This window comes from Buteo buteo, chromosome 2 (assembly GCF_964188355.1).
Source record: "Buteo buteo chromosome 2, bButBut1.hap1.1, whole genome shotgun sequence".
Lineage (NCBI taxonomy): Eukaryota > Metazoa > Chordata > Aves > Accipitriformes > Accipitridae > Buteo > Buteo buteo.
In genome coordinates, this window is record NC_134172.1 from 48,658,558 (window position 1) to 48,678,312 (window position 19,755).

Consider the following 19,755-nt stretch of genomic DNA (forward strand, 5'->3'; position numbering starts at 1 on the left):
TAGTGGACTCTGAATATTTGAAAAGTCCTACGGAGCAGGGCAAATCCATAAAGTAGCAATGAGTTTTAATATCAGATAACACCACCCTTAAGGAAAAGGGGAGGAGGGCATTTCAGAGTGAAACAGTTGTATGTAAAACATCATGTACACTCCACACATTACATCCTTAAAAACTGCAGCATATTTAATAGGGCTGTATGGGAATAGCATGCTGGATTTACTACGTACACAGGGATCATCTTCTCTGACTTTCCCTGCACATGTAGGGATTTATGAGAATACTTGGGCTGGGCTTGGCACTCCAACAAGGTGGTACCAGTGCCAGGGGGACAATCACCACACATTCCCCTGGGAACACAGAGGATAACCCCGGGCTGCCAATGAAACACTTCTTGCATTTCTAATCCAGGTCAGCCATGGGTTTAGGGGGTTTGGAGTTTCTAGAAGAAATAATACACCTACTGCCTCAGCACATTCCCCTTCTACTATCAGCTCTGTCCCCCACCTTCAGGGCACTTGTAACACCATTCCTGCTCATCTGTAGCTACTCTCAGAACGTGGTAATTTCTAGCAAGCCTTTGGGGCCTTTAAGAAATTGCTGGGCATTGTTAGCAAACATTTTAAGGTTTCCTGCCTGTAACATAAACTTCACAAGTGGACTGAAAGCCAGTGGCCCCTTCTAGACTTAACCTCAACCTGTTAAACATGCATCAAAGGTGAGAGCCTCCATTTTTTCAGAGCCCTGTATCCTGCACAAGATGTCAACCTGGGAGAGGGAAATGAAATACTGCGGGAGCATAATAATGGACTCAACGACAGATCAATATGATCATAGCTGAAGACCCTTTACTAGAGCATCAGACATAATTTTTATACATTGGTTACCTCCGTACATGCATTTAGCTATTTTACTATTGGTTACTTGCATTATTCACCCGTTGTCCACACGCCTAGTTACACTTAATGATTGGTTATATCAACTCTGTACATGCACATAAACATAGGACATAATTGGTTATACCAACTAAAACATGCAAAACTTGTCTCACTCTAATTGGTCAAGATAAACTGCCGAATTGAGGTTCTTTGTGTCAAGTTCCCTTTATCGTGGAATGCGTACCTGTGTTCTTCTAATTGGTATCTTTCTTTTTTTGTCTTCTTGTTTATTCTGTTCAAGGCCTTCTAAAGGCGTCTGGAATGCTCTTGTGACTGTTAGCTAAATATGTGTCCACAAAATACAATTTCCAAATAGGGGGCTGGGAAGGTCAGCTGAGGACCAAGCACAGGGAATTGGAAATTGGCAGTTGGCATGGGGTTAAATAGGTGCATGTGATCGGAGTCTCTTGGAAGAATGAGACTGAAATCAAGAGGAAACTAGCTGTTGCTTCCAACGAAGCATTAAGTACAATCTCCCTGCTGCATTGCTGCATATAAGAAGCCGAGGGCTAATCCCATATTTAATGATTGGCATTTTACAAGATAAACAAGCGAGCAAATGTGTATCTTCAGCTCATTCCTTATAGACAACATTAGACTCCCACTAATGCAGAAGAGTTCATTATGGTACTAAAACTTACACGTTTCCAGGCTCTTCCAGTAAGCCTGATTCCCCTCTTGAGCTAAATCATCACATCACCAGTTATTATTGACAGCCTGTAAGCCAGCAGAATTAAGGTGACACTAAGCAAGCGTGAAGGTGGAATCCAGCCATGATTGCTTGTGATGGAATCGAATCCACGTCCAATCACAGAAAAAAGCGCAGGGGCAAGCTTAGGGAAAACGTCATGAGACACAAGGTATTTGGAACAGCAATTTTAGCTGCAGGAAATACGCTCAAGGTCTGAACACAGGTCAGTTGTTTCACAAAATTCTTAACATTGTTCAACTCCGAAATGGAAGCCTTTCTCATCAGACCTGGGGTATGCTGGCTCCAAGGCACAGTTTGGCCGTAGGCTTCCTAAAATTGCTGGCAGATAGTTTTTACATATTTCTCCTTTCTTATTAGTTTTTTAAAATTGTTTTATTTATGTACGCATGCCTAACGAGTGGTTCAAGTTTGCAAACTGGATAATAAATAACAGATGCACTTTTGTTTGTCTTTGTTGCTAACCATAACACATTCATCCTAATATTAGGGAAAAAACGTGTACGTGTGTCCTGATTCAAAGACACTGATTCACCCTTCAGTAGGTGAATTGATAGGCATGATTAATCTAACATGTCACACTGAGAAAAAAAAGGTACTGACAAGAAATTCCAGACAAGGTCAGACTTTCTAACAGTAGCCAAGTAAGTTATGTAAATATGTTATCTGCGTACTTGGTCCATATGCCAAAAATGTTTAATATTCACAGATAATGAAACATGTTTGAATCAGAGCAGTTTTGTTGATTCTGGCAATAAATTTAAGAGCCACTGAAACAAAAGAAAAGAATTTAAAAAATTAACCCATTTTACACAACCCCTGAAAGTTTTTGACTAAAACCAGTTATTAGTTACCGTAGTGCTGAAAAGCCAGCTGTGCTTGCATTGCAAAACCAACTGTAGACCTACTACTGACCAGCAAGCATCACATTGAGGGGCACCATGCCTCTTTCAAGAAATCACTCTCTTATGCTGTGCTGAAAAGCTTCAGTAAGCCAACTTTCTGGTATAGAAAAGGAAAGTTCTAACAGGAAAAAAGTATCAAAGGAAGGCCAATGCTGGTAAGGAAAACCAGTACTCCATAGATCCAACAGGTAAACTTACATGGACATGAGGAGATGCAAGATTTAAACAGCAAAGTGGAGATGCTGAAGCATTAAATTAACATAGAGAAGAACTCCACTGTAGCTCTGGCTTCTGCCGAAAGGAGAACACCAGATGCATGTTTGGCATAAATCTATGCTAACCTGATTGCAATGCCTGTAGATGTTTTTCTGATGCACTTATCCCTACAGTTTAATTAAATAACCTGTTAACCAGGTTTGATCAGCATAATCCTGCAACATTTGCCTGGTCTTGGCCCTGCAACCACTTTGCACATACTTAGCAGCAATCCCCAGAAGTACTACCCTCAAGAACTAGTGCTGCCTACCCAGTTTAGTAAGAAAAGTGAAGGTCTTCTGATTTAAAGTTCCTGACTTACAAGACAGCAGCTTCTGCCCTAGACAGAGAGCACTGCCACATGTACACATTGAGAAAAAAGACTGACAACTCCTATGATTTAACTGCGAGGTTCACAGAAGGTTCAGGCCTCAGAACGAACGAACACCACCTTACATGGAAACCAGTTCACCTCTAACATTCATGTGCTCCTTATATATCAGCCATTAACATTTGAAATCCAAGACACAGTCACAGACAGGTACATTTCCTCTCCCTATGAAGAACCATGAAATGCTTAATCAACACATGAGGTGGCAATTAGATCTCAAGGTACATCGCTATTTAAAAAGCCACTGAGATTACTTGGAGTTCAACGCTCCTTCAGCTAGGTTCTACCTGTCTCCAGCACATCCCCTTCTACAGACTTTTCTATGGTGCATAAAACACAAGTAAGCCCATGGTTTTTCTTTATCTAATTGTTAGACTTTCCTCGTGGGCTGTGTTGATGTTAGAATGAAAAGTTCTGAAAACTGTGCAGATAAATACATTCCCTGTAGGGCTCAAACAATTTGGGTGGGACGTTTCACTAAAGCAGATATTTGAATGGATCGGAAAGGTATCTAAGATCAGCTCTAAGATCTAAGTTCTCTTTAGAGGCAGTGGAGAGAAGGCAGGACCTCCAAGAGGATGATTTTGCTGACCTATTGTAGACACTTGAAGATTAAATGAGTCATCCTCATTAAAAAAACCCTCCCAAGTGCGGTGTGGTGGTGGGATATTTTAAGTTAGGCAGAAGATGTCCTTTGTGTTCCAGACTTCTCATTCCCCCAAGGAATGGTTTATTGATACTTTTGATACTGTCTGGTACCTTGCACAAGACTGGAGTGATGTACTTTCAAAGTCAGGAGAGAAATCCAACAGAAGATGCTTATTTCCGCTCTGATACAGGAACAGGGGGGTAAACTCTTCTTCCATCAAATGGGAGCTAGAGTTTACACTCTTCCTTTCTTGGTTTACTGGATTTACATTTAAACCACAAATCCTGTATGTTATTTATAGAAGAAAAAGAATAGTTTATGAATCAGAATTTAAATGAGGTGTGTATGTTGAAAGAATTAATCAATCAGCTCTTTCCTGAATTTCCTTCTTCATTGTTTTTTGGCAGGAACAGCTTCACCAATGGGAAAATGGTGAAAGGATGCAATTCTTACACTCCTTCAAAAAGAAATAAAATAAAAAATAATAATAAAAATCATTTATAGACTCTCTTCTTTTCTCATTCAGTAGTTCCTTCACCAGGATGAGCTTCCTTCTCTGGTTGGGAAGCTTACAAAAAGTCTACTTTATGGTTTTTTCCGTACCTCAGCAAAACTCCTGATTACTGTGGTATCTACCAAACCTCCTGCTTCCTTCATGAATCTGATAAGAGCTTATGTGTATACCCAATTCACTTCATAAGACTTCTTTCTTTATCTGAAATTCACTTTTATAAAAAGGCAAATGAACTATCTTTTTCAAAATTGAAATTTCACATATTCAGCCGAGAAAACAGGAACTATGGGCAGTTCGCAAAGTAGCAACGTTTTCAGTTGACCCAAAATATTAATCAGACTGCCATATCATATTGACAGGTCATGAATTCTGGGGGGAGAGAGTGTTGGAAAATTTCAATAACTAAGTAATTTGACAAACTTCACTTCTTTAGTTTAGAAGCTAATTGTGAGCAGGCCACAAATGAACAGGTCAAGTGTTGCCATGGTCTGATTTAATACATAGGTCACAGTGCATTTTTCCCATGTTTCGATGGCCTTGATTTTTATAGTACTAGTCTTTCTTGAAAGATTAGAAAATCACTTTTCTACATTCAAAATGTATTTTCCATGAACATTCTCTTTAGCATTTTCAAAAAAAATTCACTGCTTATGCAAATACTACAGCACTCTCATTGCTAGATTTGGTCAAAACAAATAGAAAATATCAGAGGAGTTGTTCAAATCTGGTTTCACCTAAAAATCCAAACTAGGAAGTCAAAGAAAACTTTCTGCCATGTTAAGTTTTGCTTTATCCTCAAGGCAATATTCAGCAATGCATGAAAAGATTATTTTGAAACACTGTAAATGCAGTGAACTCTAACCAAGGCACAGCTTTTGTATAGTGATTCAGATGGCTCCTGTAAAGCAAAAATGCCATGATTTTTTTTTCCACTTCGGATTTATTTTAAGGTCCCAACTCAGGAAAGAACTTAATTTTATGGCCAGGCAGCCTTTCCTGTATAACAATGAAAACTTAAATGACAGCTAAGTTCCTCTTCACTGAAAGAGCTTCAGTTTATCATGCTGATATTAGGAAGAAGTTTATGAGAGCTCTTTCTGAGCTCTGGGATCTTTCTGCTTTGGGATCCTGCTTCCCAGGTCTAGAGGTGACTGTGCCATGCTGGACCATGGCGTAGGTTCCTGACTCCCCTCATGGCCATCCCGGGACCAGGCAGATGCACCAGTTTCTCCTGCAAGTGGCAGGGCTTCCACACAAAGCCAGATTCAGTTGCCATCACAGAGATGCTCTAGACTGGGGGTGGGAAAAACACCTCCAACTGCCTAAGCAAAATGTTTTGGAACAGCCATTTAAAGAAGCAGTTAAAGTGAAAGAGGCAGGAAGGTCACCAAGTTTCTGTACAATACACTCCCTGGAATGAATAATTTCCTCCAGCAATCTAGCTATGCCTTTAAATATGGTGCCAAAATATGTGTGTGTCAGCATGTGTGTAACAATCACTGAAATGAAGAGACTACAGGGGGGATGACTAGTACAAAGGGCTAAAATAAATCTTGCTGTAAGTCCAAAATGTTCCTATACAATCCTTCTATCAATGGTGGCAACCAGCAGCAGCATAAATCGTTGCTGGAGAAAAATTTTGCTACATCAAGTACTATCAGCAAACATTTATATCTTCACATGCTGGGACCGTGTATATATGTTTTCAGAGCCAAGACCTGAAACTTCAAAAGACAGAAACGAAACAATTTTAAACTAGCTACCAACAAACGAGGGATTTTCTGCATAATGATAACGATATACAGGTTTGCCTCTCTATGTGGAATATGCAATAGTAAGCCGACCATCTTAACATATGCTTCAAGGAGCACTCAACGCACTACCAGCACTTTAGAGAGCTTTGACAGTCCTCCTTTGCTTACAGCTTTAAACATTAGCAGTGCAGTAGCCAAAGCATCTTATTCTTATTCTGGAGGATAACAACCTACAGATAATAAGAAGAAATTACATTTAAGGTTTTAAAATTGCAAAGATTCCTTTTCCATTATACAAGTGAAAAAAACCCTCAAGCAGCCTGGGACCTTCCATGGGGCAAGACAGCAAGCTTTAACTCTTCCTCTTAACATCTTCCTACTCCTTACAGACATTACTGTGCAAATGTCAGGAAGAAAAATGACATGAGTGCTACACAAAACTGGCCTTAAAAATGTAACCTGTCATCAGCCAGAAAGACTTGTGGCTTGGGGACTGACCCCATTTTACTTTTTCTGTTTCAAGCTTCACAGGAAGAGAATAATTTTTATTTCAACAGTTTTCCTTATTGAACATGACAAGCTTTTCTACAGTCTCACACTCAGGCAGCCATTAACTTAAAAGGCAACTTGGAAAAGGAATTCTCTTCAACTCCTCCATGCTGTTAATTAATTTCCAATTCAGCTTTTCCTTAGTTTTTTAAATCTTAATGATACCCAGCTTTCATAAAGGCACAATCCAGGTCTCACTCACTCAGACAGAAGAAAGGAGAAGTATGAACTGAATGCGCCAAGCCTAACAGGACAACTGGAGGACTTCTGTTTGTCCTTCCAACAAAAGGACTTTTATCTTGCTTCCTAACCAAAAAGTGATGGGAACGCTGGACCAGGAACTAGGGGCTTGAACTAACTGGCACACTCAAGGTTATTGCGAGCAGGACTCACAAGACTGGGATTTAACCCATTTTTCACTCTCTGGAGATAATTCTCAAAGTCTAAGCTTAGACACCTAGGAAAACTCAGAGAGACTAGGTGGCTTTCGTATTGTCAGTGGAGACTGGCAAGTGCTTCTCCAGAGTTGCTTCTATGCGTCCTTCTCTCCATTAATTACTAGAGTAAGAGAACATAGTAATTTAAAAATATTCTATTAATAGTAATTACTAAAACAGTAATTACTATGCTTAGATTTCGAAAGTTACATGCAGGGAGGGAGTTTCTCATCAGAAAATTGAGAACAGTATTTCCTTCCTTCTCCCTCCTTCCTCCGAATTCCCTTTTATTTCATTGCCTAGACTGCAAATTCTTTGAAGAGACTGTTTTGCAAGATGTGCATCTCACTTTCCAACAAGATTCTTATCTCACTGATGGTAACAACACAGTTCTTTATATCCTCAGTATTAATTCACCTAAGCAGACTTAAAAAACGCCAGTGCTTGCTGGCCTGCACAATGCATGCAATAGAAGAAGCAATAGCTCCTTCCAAAAGCCCACAAGTGCACATGGTACTTGCTCTGGGTTAACACCGTGCATCTTTGATTCTGGTGACAACTGTCTGACTGGAGTCTAAACAACTTGGCAGCCCTGCAGAACTCGGTCCCTCCAGAGGAGGAGTGAGGATCATCTGCTTGCACTGCAGTTGGCTTCCAGTTCAAACAAACTCGGTTTCCAACTGTTAGCCCCTCGTTCCTCATAACTATGTTTACCTTTGCTGGAAATAAAATAAACAGGAAGGTAACAATCTGATTCAGTTCCATAAAGCCAGCATCAGAGTAATCCTGGACACATTGCTAATTTATCAACAGCTTCAGGAAATACCCTGGTTAATTTGGTAGGAACTCCCATTGTGAAAATCTTTTTGGATGCCCCGGAAAGCAGCTCCTTGGCTGGCAAGTCAAGTAGCGCTTCCCTTGCCCTCCAAATTAGCTGGATACCCAAAGGAAATTACTAATCTTTCAGTTCAAAACCAAAACACACACAAGTATAATGAGCACTGTTTTCCTTTGTGGAAGAATATACAATCAATGGCTTGAAGAGTGGAGAATACACATTTCTGTTAACACTAACTCTACTGTACTCTGTTTGGGTGAAGCTCTTCTATGTCATCACCTATACTGTTCCTATCACAACACTTTTACCAACAAGCTGAGGTATTTAATTTATTATGTTTTTAACCTGGCTTAAAGGCTCTGCAAGAAAGCAAATATAAAAGTACATAAAAACAAACAAGTACTAATTTGTCTTATCTGCTTCCAAAATATCATTTACAACTGCAGAATTTTAATGTCTACTATGTAAAAACAATGTCAATGGTGAAATTCCCTGGTTAAAATAACTTTTAAAATTTCTAGCATATCCTTTTAGTTTAAAGTTTCTGATAGGAAGGGAGTTCACTTTTTTTTTCCCCTAGTTTTCTTTCAATTATCCATTTTCTTTTACTTCTGGCTTTTACTGTTGACTTGTTTCCTTTATATATTGGGGGTTTTGCTGGGGGAAGTGCTGCAGAAACTCCCAAGACCCCTTGAAGAGCGTCTGAACTTCTCTAAGGCAGAACTCCAAATGTCAAAACATCTCTGTGACCTGAATTTCTCTGGAAGAAAATCTTAAAGCAGTTTCTGCAATAAAGCCAAAAGCTTAGAGCAACAGGAACAGAGGAAGCATGAGGGCTGTCATTTCCTCTAAGAGCAGCAAGATAATAATTCCTATTAACACCTCCCAGAGATACAGACCGTTCCAGTGGGCCATATGTGACTCTCTTCCTTTTATTATTTTTTGTGCCTGAAAGACTAAATCAGTCAATATGAAGGAATTAGCTCCTGGCACTATCCTGTGTGGTATAGAGACACAAACTCTAGCGTTTTTACTATGCATTTTCGCCCGTAAGTTTCACTGCTGCATTGTATATCAGAGAAGTGGCAAAAGAATTATTGGCTTTAAAAAAACAAACCCATGATGTAATCAAATCCCAAATGCTGTATCAACAGTTTCAGTTACAGATAAATGACAATTCCTAATCCTCTGTATTAATGACAGCTATTCTGAAAGGTCCAGCAATGCTGACACCTAGAATGGCTGGATTATAGGTATGAAGGTATAATTAAAGAAACACCTGCACTGCCTGAAAGGATACTATCACCTTTACTGCAGTCTAGATTCTGGGAAGCTCAAAATAAGCAAAAGCTGGAAGTATTTAATGTCTATGCTCACAAAAATGCTCTTGAAAAGCAGCTGTTCTAAACCATTTTCCAAAGTCCATTCCAATCTGCTGCTTTTAGGTTTTGTTTGTTTGTTTGTTTAAGTATATTTGGTCTGTGAAAAGATGAAAAGCTCCATGATTTTAGTTCCCTTTTCAGTCAATAAAAACTCAGTGGGAGAGGGGCAGGAGGAAAGAGAGGAGGATGCTTTTCCTCTTACAGTAGTAAGACTTGGGAGACATGGGTTCAGTGCCTGGCTCTGACACAAATTTCCTGTGTGACCTCAGGCAAACCATTTGGTGTTTCAATTATTTATCTGTAAAGCAGGGATAACCACTATCCCAGACAGGATTTGCTTGGATAACATTTATTAACATGTCAGAGGCGTTCAAAAAGTCATGTATTAGACTCCTGCTGACCATATACCCAAAATCAGTGGTTGGAATGACACCCAGAGTATGCCAGTGTATCATGCAGACATCCCTCATAAAACCATACTTGCCTACTACCACTCTCCAGCCTGCAATGCAAATAGGTCTCACAACAGCAGTTTGAAATTTTTACAAAGACAAACTGCAAAATAGAAGAAAGATGTCAAATAATGTGGGGGGAAATGCAACCTATTGTTGGGGAAAAGGGATACAAACCTGCAAGTATTTATTAGCACAGTGCTTAAGACCACACTACCCAGCTGGACTTCCTTTAAGTAAGCCATCAGAGGTACAACAGCAATGAAAAACAAGTGAAGTGCAAGGTTTAAGGTTTTTGCCTTGTTTTTCTTCTAACAGCTATTCAAAACCACATAGCCCATCCCATCCTTGTCAGTGTAACTTAGGGTCTTGTGTAGAAATGATGACAAACTATGCCTGGAAATTAGCCCTTGCCCACTTGGTGGGTAGTGTACACCTCCGCTAATTCAAGCATGCAAACCAGGTGTCTTGTCTAAGACAATTTGCCCAGACTTCTGGAACAGTCAACACAGAGAAACAAGCAATGTCTAGAATGAATTCATCACACCCTAAGTTAGATGGGCTGAGTTTTCTACTCCTCTCTCTTGGCCATATAGGAATACATAGGATGACTGACTTTGGAGGAGACACCAACATCTGGGCAGGCAAAATCTCTTAAGGAGACTCTCACCTCTCTGCTGCTGCTGCGAACACAGACGCACACCCTCTCCCACAGCACACAGAGACCAGGGAAGGGACAAGGAAACGGGTCATGGTCCTTTGACAGACAATGTCTCGAAGGGAAGGTGATCTTCTGCATGTAAGGTTGGACTAAATAAAACATTAAAATATGAGGCCATGGAAAATGAGACATAGGCTGGAGAATGAATTCAGTCTCGTAGGAGAATTGACTCAGTCTGTACAATACTGGTGCCTCATACAATATCCCAAATCTGTTTCTCAGTGATTCTGTCTTTAGTGCCCATCTATAAGCCATATATCTATATCTATATATATTTATCTCATACCTTCCAACAGCACAAATCTTGGAAACCTGCTTAGAAAGGTCTTATTGCATCTATATTTACACAGATTCAGTGACACCATTACCCGTGTATGAGGGATGGTAATACTTTTCAGCCAAAAGGCTAGAAAAGTAGCTAACAAGAAAGAAAGTATACTTCTTTTCAAGTAGCCCAAAACGCTGGTTCCATCTCACAAAGACAGATTACTCTGAATTTCAGCAATAAATTTACCTCAGTATTGAGGTTTCCCTCTCTTGGCCACCACAGTATAAATGATGGTATTATAGTGGTTTAACAAAAGCTTTGAAAGTAATGATTAAATATTCAAAATGAAATCTAAGAATGTGTCTCCTTTACCACAATTCATTTGGATTTTCTTTGTAGTCGACACAAAATCATCTTTTGAAAAACATTGCATTGAAAGAATAAATTTCTCTGTTACTTACATTTGTTAGAAGAACAGTCAAAAAGAGCAAATTATAAGAAAGTATCTATAGAATAATAGATATTGATAATGTATTCAGACCTAGCTAGCATTTTTGCAGATAACCACAGAAAAAAACAGGGAATGTGAGTCAGCTTGGTAACACATCCTGCTGATATTTACATACACCATTTAATCAGGGAGGACTGATTAAGACTCAATCCTCTTTGGAGGTGTGACTCAGGGAAGTGTTCTCAACATTTCCTTCAGGATTAGCCTGACCTAGTTTCACACTGCATTGTAGGAAACCAGGAACACACAACCAGCTGCTGGCCCTAGGTGAGGGACAGCAGTCAACAGTTGGAGGGGCTCAGCTACTTATAATGATCTGGCCACAGATACAAAGGACCTTTTATTATCTAAAAAAGCAACTGATTCATCTAGTTCTGCTGGACTTCTTTTGTTTCAGTCATCAATAGCTCTCAGTGCCTCTCTGGGCTCAGAACACATCATAATGTACTCACCATCATTTGCTGAACATGAAATATTTCAGCTCCAGTGGCAGAGAGGCGGTTTGGAAATGAAATGTCAACAAAAGCTCCAGGGAGACTGCTTGGTCCAGCATTGTAAACCTATACAACAAAGATGAATACAAATGTATAAAAAAAAAAAATTAAAAAAAAATTACATATATGACTGCTCATAAATGGGAAACTACTATAGAACCAGAGCTGGGAGTAAAGGTAAATCTGAAAAAAAATTCAAATACTATGCAAGCTTTTCAATATCTTCAGACTAAGACTTCTTCTGTAAGTATCAGGACGAAGTCAAAGGTTTAGCTTATCTAACAGTCTTTAGGCACAGCTCATATATCAAGTGAGAAGCAGTTTTGCAGGATAATTGCCAGTCATCAATACAAATAACATGAGACTACTACTTTATATACAGAGACACTGTTAGTACTCTTTGAGTGTTTTGGTAATACCATCCGGAAGACTCTAAGAAATATTGCTGTCTCAGTTAACATTCTCATTTCCATCTGGTAACCACTGCATTATATTCTGCATATGTTTTCCTTATGGAGCAGAAGCCAAAGTAATAATGATTGTCACTACCGGACTGCGGGTTTGCTGAGTGAGTTGCCAGGAAATGCATATGAACAACTTCCATTCAAGTTCTGGGGTTTCCAATTAAATGAAACTCTAGTGGGAAACATTGGCTTTCTATCACCACCACCACCCCCCCCAAATTTTCAACAAAAACTCAAAGAATTTCTAGTCCACCACTGAAGCGTATCCAGTGAAAAATCAAAAATTTGTGGGTTTTTGCTGAAAAGAAACAATCCATGGAAAAATTTCAATGAAAATAAGTTTTCATGTCTATCTACATTTTTTTATTAGGAAAAATATTTCCTGGTTGTTTCTAAGAACACATATATAAGTGCATACAGTAAAAACATTAAGCCCATTAGAATATTTATCTGCACTCAGACAGTCTGTCAAAAGATGTAGCAAGCAGTTGTTAATTATGTAAAGTACAAATATTAAAACCAACAGGTTTTAATTCTTCAAACACTGTTTAAATTTGAAGAAATGCCTGACTGATAAAGGGAATCGGTTCACAATGCCAAATCCTTACAAAAACCCTGAGGTTCCAGACAGGGGAAGAAATCCTACTACAATGGAGCATGATAAACGCTGAGTGAAATACTAATACAATGTTGTGTGTTAGACATTTAAAAAAACTTGATTATCTCACTGAGATCAGATATAAGAGTTAATGCAGAAAAGACATTTTCATTGCACATCTTGTTACCTTCCCAAAATCATGCATAGATCTGTTTCCTTATTAACACTGGACCTGGTATAAATTTTCACATATAAAAACAGCTATAAAGCCTCATATTTTTGTAAATCATCTCTTTTTCTTGGTTAAGAAACTACTACTTTTCTCTGCTGGAGAAGTTTAATAAATGGCAGGCAAATCATTAAAAACAATTAAGCAGTGATACAACCCGTGCTTTGTCCGTTATGAAACTCTACCCTTTCTCTCTGACACACACAGTTATGAGGTTTACCATGTTACTGAAGAACAGAACTGTGACTTGTTACAGTATAATTTTCTACTTCTATATGGAAAAAAAATCATTAATGTTGCAACTTGTAAGGGTGTGCATGAGACAAGAGGATGAGGCAGGACAAATGGTGGCTCTGCCAATATAGAGATTCTCCCTTATATGTTATCACTTTGTTTTATTGAAAATATGCATCTAGTTAAAGCATCAGTACATGTGTTCTTTATCTGTTTTTAACCAATAACTGGCTATGAGGGGGAGGGAGGGGAAGACCTATAAACCCTCAAGAACAAAATCAGAATCACAAGAATTAATAGCCTGGTTCACAAAAGCTTTAATGTCCTGAAATCCTGCTTTCACTCCTTTTCGGTAAATAGCTAAGGGCACTGCATGACAGTGGGGGCTTAATTGCTCTGGACCACAGTCTGTCCACAGAGGCAGACATGTGTTATTCATTATGAGCTGAGTGGCATCCGTGCCTAGGAGAACGAAAGGGGGAAAAAAGGCGAAAGACTATTTTTCACAATAAATGATTCCCCCCCCACACTGCATGATTTATCATTCCCTAGTTCCATCTAGCGGTCAGAAAGGATTTGAAGTGCTTGCAATAAAGTCACGGTAGTGAGACAAGTTCATTTTGGCCTCATCACAAGAGTTTTTTATAATAAATCATCCATCTATTTTGCTACATCAGGAACCCATCTAACTGCCATGTGAAGTGTAATCTATAGATAATACTTGAATAATACTGAGATCTATGAGACATTTAATGAAACCTTCTCACACCTGTCTTTTTAGTGTCACAGTCTCTTCCCTGTACTGTACTCTTATCATTAGTGCTATAAACATTTTCATACCAGGGCATTTAGCAAGTCTGAATCCCTTGCACGGGTATGTGTTTGTACTCATGGATAAAAGCTGCCACTCCTCTGCTCAATGACCATGCCACTGAAAAGAATTACTCCTCCCTTTTGAACTTGTGACTGCATCCAAGATGTGGCACTTGAGTAACTAGAGCTCTTTACTTAGCATGTGATGAAAGGTAAAAGAGAAACAAATGGTAGCAGTTTCATTCCTACGGAAGTGAGATGTCCTATTTGCAATTCTTGTTACAATATATTCAGATAAGGAAATATATATTATCCCTGCATGCTGTAAATATGGCATCCAATCAAGAATGCATTGCACAGCGTACTGTGATTCAGAAACATGTGCCAAAGCCCATACCACACTCAGAATAAAAGAGATAGAAAACCAGAATGTGCTGTCAAGCAGGAAAGCAGTCAAAATAAGGATCAGTTTTACCTGCAGTGTGAAGTTGAGAGACTGGAAAAGGCATTCGTGGTTTTCCAACTGAACAAAGTTGGATGCTTCCACAGAATCACCGTAGAAAAATGAAGTAGGGAAGACTTCTCTGAAAGATCAAGACAGATTTAGTAAGCTGCATTTGTCATCAAAATTAAATATATTTGTGGCAAGCTGAATTGCACCCCTTGCTTTCTGGTCATGTGACATTCTATGGGACCATGTTACATTGATCTATTATTTGTGATTTGATTTCCTCTTGACAGCACTAGACTACACAAGCAGCATCTCAACTGACCCGGGTTAACATCACATCTTTGAAGTAGACTTCTTTTGATTACTTATCTTATTTCTTTTTCTCCTTTCCTATCACAAAACCTCTTCTCCAGGGCCTCCTGCCATGGATGATTTGTGCAAGTCCTATAGCTTGTGTAACACAGGAAATCATTGCACTACCAAGTTAATCTGAAGGAACAGTTACTAATAGGAATACTTTCAGTTACATATTAACTAAAGTAACATTTCAATTTTATCTACCATTTACATAGCATTGCAGGAATAAACACTTCTTTAATTATCTGAGCTTTACTACCTTTATGATTAGCAGATGGTTGAAGGGAAGAGTAGAGAGGGATATAACGTGCTTTCAACTACAGTGGCACAGGCCAAGTCTCCTTGACTACTCTTACCACAAAGTAAAACGCAGTAAGGTTTTATCAGAAAGACTTGGAAACACAACACAGTACCTGGAAATTCTGCAGAAGAGGACTAAGAGTGCTTTAAGCATTCTTTGTGCCTCCTTCTAATCTCAGGCTGCTCCACTGGCTGGAAAGGGTCCTGGTGTAACTTCAGACAAACCTTGGTCAGGGACTGCCTAAAATTCTGCTTCCTTCCCAGGCTGTCCTTTTGAGTCAGAGTTTTTTGAGACAGGATTTTAAGCCTGTTAGGGTTATATATATCCTATACACACATACATCTGCTTTTTTCCTGCCTGCCTCCTATGCCAGGGATTGCTAGGGGGAAACAGTGAGAGACATATTTATTCCTCCCATTTACAGCATTGTGCCAGAAGGCTCCTCCCAAACGGTGCAAGCCCTTCCGGGCTATTTATGACTAAGGATGAAGTTTGCTCTTGTAGACTCAAATGCAGGATAGCTAATAAAAATAAGCTTTAAAAATACACTGTCCAAAAAAGATTATTACTAATATTACCATGCCTGGGAATGTTGTGCCCTCCAATAAACCCAACTTTTCCTTGGTAGCTGGACATTTCTGTGAACTTGAATTAACTAAGCCTTGTCTATAAGAAAGAAAAAATAATCCACATAGTCAGTTGGGTGGGGCTTATAAATTCAGAGACCTTGTGCTTAAAAAAGTACATTCTGAAGAGAAAGAAAAGAGCCCAATTTTTATCAGGTTTTTTGGCATGCAGTATTCTGTAGGTGACAAACAGAGATCTAAAGACAGAGATGAAAGCATTCATATCTGTAAAGGTGTACAAAAATCCATCTGTATCAAAGCATCAAGAAGCAAGGGATACAGAGTTAAATTTCTACACAATCTGTAACAATGAAAGCATTCAGAAACTTCCAGAACATGCTGTTGAGACTGTACTCTCAATATAGAGGAGACTTTTGTCCTTGCTAGTCAACTTGTGAGGTCTGACAGTGCTCTTCTCTGAGCAGGCTCAAGCATATCTTCTACCCGTTCCAACTATTGTGGCAGTAATTAAGAGGTTTTATTTCTATGCAACAAGAGGGGAATTTGGCCTTATGTGGTAAACCCCAGACTAGGCCATGCATCTGAGTTCACCCAGCTCTTCTTCAGCCAAATCACATGTCAGTGCAGGTAACTTTGCTCCTACACATGTAGCATGCTGGTCAAGGGAATCTTTGACTTCTACTGATGCCAACCTGCACTGGTCACTTAGACAACATGTATTTCCTGGGGGTTGCCATAAATGGTGGCTAAAACAGACACTGACCTCTTGGGGACACTGCTGATGAGTTTTTGCTTCCCCAGATTAGGAATGAATGTCAACTTTTCAGTCTACATGGATGCTAATTCACCTCCAGTAACCAGGTCCCCCAATTCCAACTCGAGCACTGTCTATGCTAGAGGATGGTCTGTCTGGTGGGACTGACCACAAATCTTTCATTCTAGACTTAAGATTGTAATGCAGAAGTGGAAGGGAAGACCCCTGGGTACAAAGGCAGGAACTTGCACATGTGCAGCCCCAGGGAGAGGACCACAGCTATGTGTTAAACAAGTATGTCAGTCAAAGGGTGAGTGATGTTCCTCAGTTGGTATTCAGACACCTCGCAGATGAGGGAGCAGAGGGAGTGGGAAAATGAACAGAAGCAGAAGTGAATTCTGATTGTGAAATTAAACAGAAAGGCAAACAGCTAGACTCCACCAAGCTCCTTAAAATCCCAGAACATTTGACCCTGACCTTTGGCCCGGTGATTCTCAAACATATCCTTAAAGACATGCCCTAAGGAACAAGATGTGATTTCTCTTTTTATTTTATTTTAAGGTCCATCATATCTACAGAATCATGTGCATTCCAATATGATCACTAAAATACCTACTATAAATGTGATGGTAACTAATTAGCATTAGCTAGAAAGGAGTGAGAAAGAGGTACAGTGTTGGAATGAAAGGCATGACAAATAAAATTCCCAGATAATAAAGGAGGCTGTCTGTATTTCCGGAGTCTGGGAAACAGGGAAAAAGCAACAGTCTGGCTACATGTAAACAAAGAGAAGAATTCAGTTTTTCACTGGAAGAGACTCAAATGTTATTGTTAGGTTTATTATTATTTTTGTTGTTTTCATTTGGTGACTGGTACTTACCCATTGATAGATGAGTCCACTTCATGCATCAGGGGCACTGAGAGGGTTAGAGTATTATCATGCAGAGATTCAGTGTGTTCTAGGTTTCCACTGTGCCAGAAAGGAAAAATAAACATGCTGTAAATTGACAGCCTTTGCAATATATCACACAGTTTCACAGCTACCATCTCTCTGCCTTGCACTCTTAGCCTCTCTATTTGAGTGATGTCAGCTCTCCTTAAGAAGCCTCTTAAAGATTAAGAGTTACATTTGTTCACCCACATCGGAAAGGGCACACACATAAAGCACGTGTTTTTTGGCTGCTCCTCTGTGGCTGTGACATGAGCAGGGTCACACCAAAAAACCTATCTTGGAGCAATGTATGAATTCAAACAGCAGTGCGAAACTACAGCAGCCATCAAACATAGTGGAGAGAAAGAAGGACATTTAGACTCCTATGCAAGGGTTCATTTTCTCCCAGCCTGACTGTACATCAGTTTGGGAGGGATATGCACACCCCACAGAGCGTCTTGACTCAGTAAATGAAACTGCGCTTTCATTGTACCTGCATTGTACCATAGCACCAACTTGGTGCCACTACAAGCAGCTTTTTGGGTGAGACCCTCCTACTGAACTGGCCATAACCTCTCAGCAGTTGCATCCCCTCTTCCTCTACTTAGTTGCCAAAATGAAAGCACTTTTACTTTACATTTTCAAAGGCAGTTGCCTCAACTGGTCAAAAGCAGAAGGAGGAAAGAAAAGTGAGCAATCATCTCATTTGAGTCAATTTATTTCAGTGTGAACACTTATGTACGAAGTCTGGGAAAGGTTCCTGAAATGCATGTCCAACACACAAACTTGTAATTATTCTAATTCTGACGGTGAGTCTGCTTGGAGGGTGACAGCTCAGAAGACCAGTTCTGAAGGATATGTTACATAAATTTCCAATTTCTTCAGCAGTGACTCTGGAATCACTTTTGCGTTGCAGTTCATTGGATTTACTCACAAATCAAACTGGCAAAACAAAAGAGAGGACCCTATTGATTTAAGGACAGTATCACTGAGGCAACAGCAGGCAGTAACATCCCAAGTGATACCATGCAGATGATGAGTTGCTCAGATTACAAAAACAGAGCCTGCTGGCTACATACATGCATAGATACAGCTCAGCTTTCTGCAACTGACACATTGGCCATGTCTGCTAATAAAACTATGGCCCAAATGGAAAAACCCACAAACTTTCAGTCCCAGGAAAAAAACACTTAATAAAAGCTTTTCCTCTGAATAGGCTCAAAGAAGAGTCCAAAATGGAGATGTTTCTCATCCAACACAAATACTAAGATACCACGGTGGCAAGCAGAATAAGCAAGTAGATTCTGTACAGGGTTCATGGGTATTTGCTTATCTGTTTCAAATGGAGCAAAGGTACTGTCAGAAAAGGGGAATATAGCTCAGTGAACCTAGCTCTAGAAAAACAGTTCATGCCAGGAAGCACAGAAGAAGGTTTGTTGGGGGTTTTTTTGTAAACAAAAAGACTAAACGTAACATAATGTTTAGTTCTTTCTCCAATTGATCTCTCCCACTACTGAACAAGTCTCTCATTACAGATGCTGCTGCCAAGTTTGCAGCTTCAAGGGACAGGCTTAAGTGGCCACTTGAAGGGCAATACTTACTTTCCCATGACAGCATGGCATAGCTTCTCTGCGTCCAGCCATTTCTGCCAAACTAGCTCCAGTTTTGTGTGGAAACAATGTGCCTACTCATTGCAGTCTGGCCACAGCACAGACATTTCCTCTGCATTTCCTTATCACTCACTTTACCCCAGGGCTTCCTGCAACTCTTGTGGTAGAAAGATTTTATTACACTTACTTGACAGCGAGGGAATTGAGCAATGTGCCCAAAGTCACAGAGAAAATGAGGGAAATCAGCACTGGGACCTGCACGGTTGTCTTTGGAGGTTCAGCTGAATCCTTCAAAACACAACTGTCCTCCCACCCATCCTTCTGAAATGAGAAACTTTCTCTTAACCCCTCTGAGCATTCGTACTACGTGTACAAACTACTATTTATTTCTTTGCTCCATCTAAAGGCACTGACTAACCCTTCTCACTGGTAGGGCACAGAAATCTGAGGAGTGAGGTTATAGAGGAAAGCTCTGTGCTATCCATGGCAGGGAAATGAGTGGTACAATCTGGAAAACACTGGCCAGACAAATTTAAAGTGGTGCTGACCCATCTTTGCACCAGCTAGCATTCACCTAGCAGATACTAATGCATCTTCTTGACCTAGAAGCATCATGGGATCATGTGAACACACAATGAACTTCTCCTGGAGAATAGAACTT

General features: G+C 39.7%; 1 protein-coding gene across 1 annotated transcript in view; it reads right to left on the reverse strand.

Annotated features, from left to right (window-relative positions):
- Nucleotides 1-19,755, reverse strand: part of ITGA9 (integrin subunit alpha 9) — a 230,939-nt gene that overhangs the window by 36,458 nt on the left and 174,726 nt on the right. The window contains exons 21-23 of the mRNA XM_075053853.1: nucleotides 17,434-17,523; nucleotides 14,579-14,687; nucleotides 11,724-11,831 (exon numbers count right to left, since the gene is read on the reverse strand). Coding sequence (XP_074909954.1) covers nucleotides 11,724-11,831; nucleotides 14,579-14,687; nucleotides 17,434-17,523 — 307 coding nt within the window. The remainder of the gene's footprint in view (nucleotides 1-11,723; nucleotides 11,832-14,578; nucleotides 14,688-17,433; nucleotides 17,524-19,755) is intronic.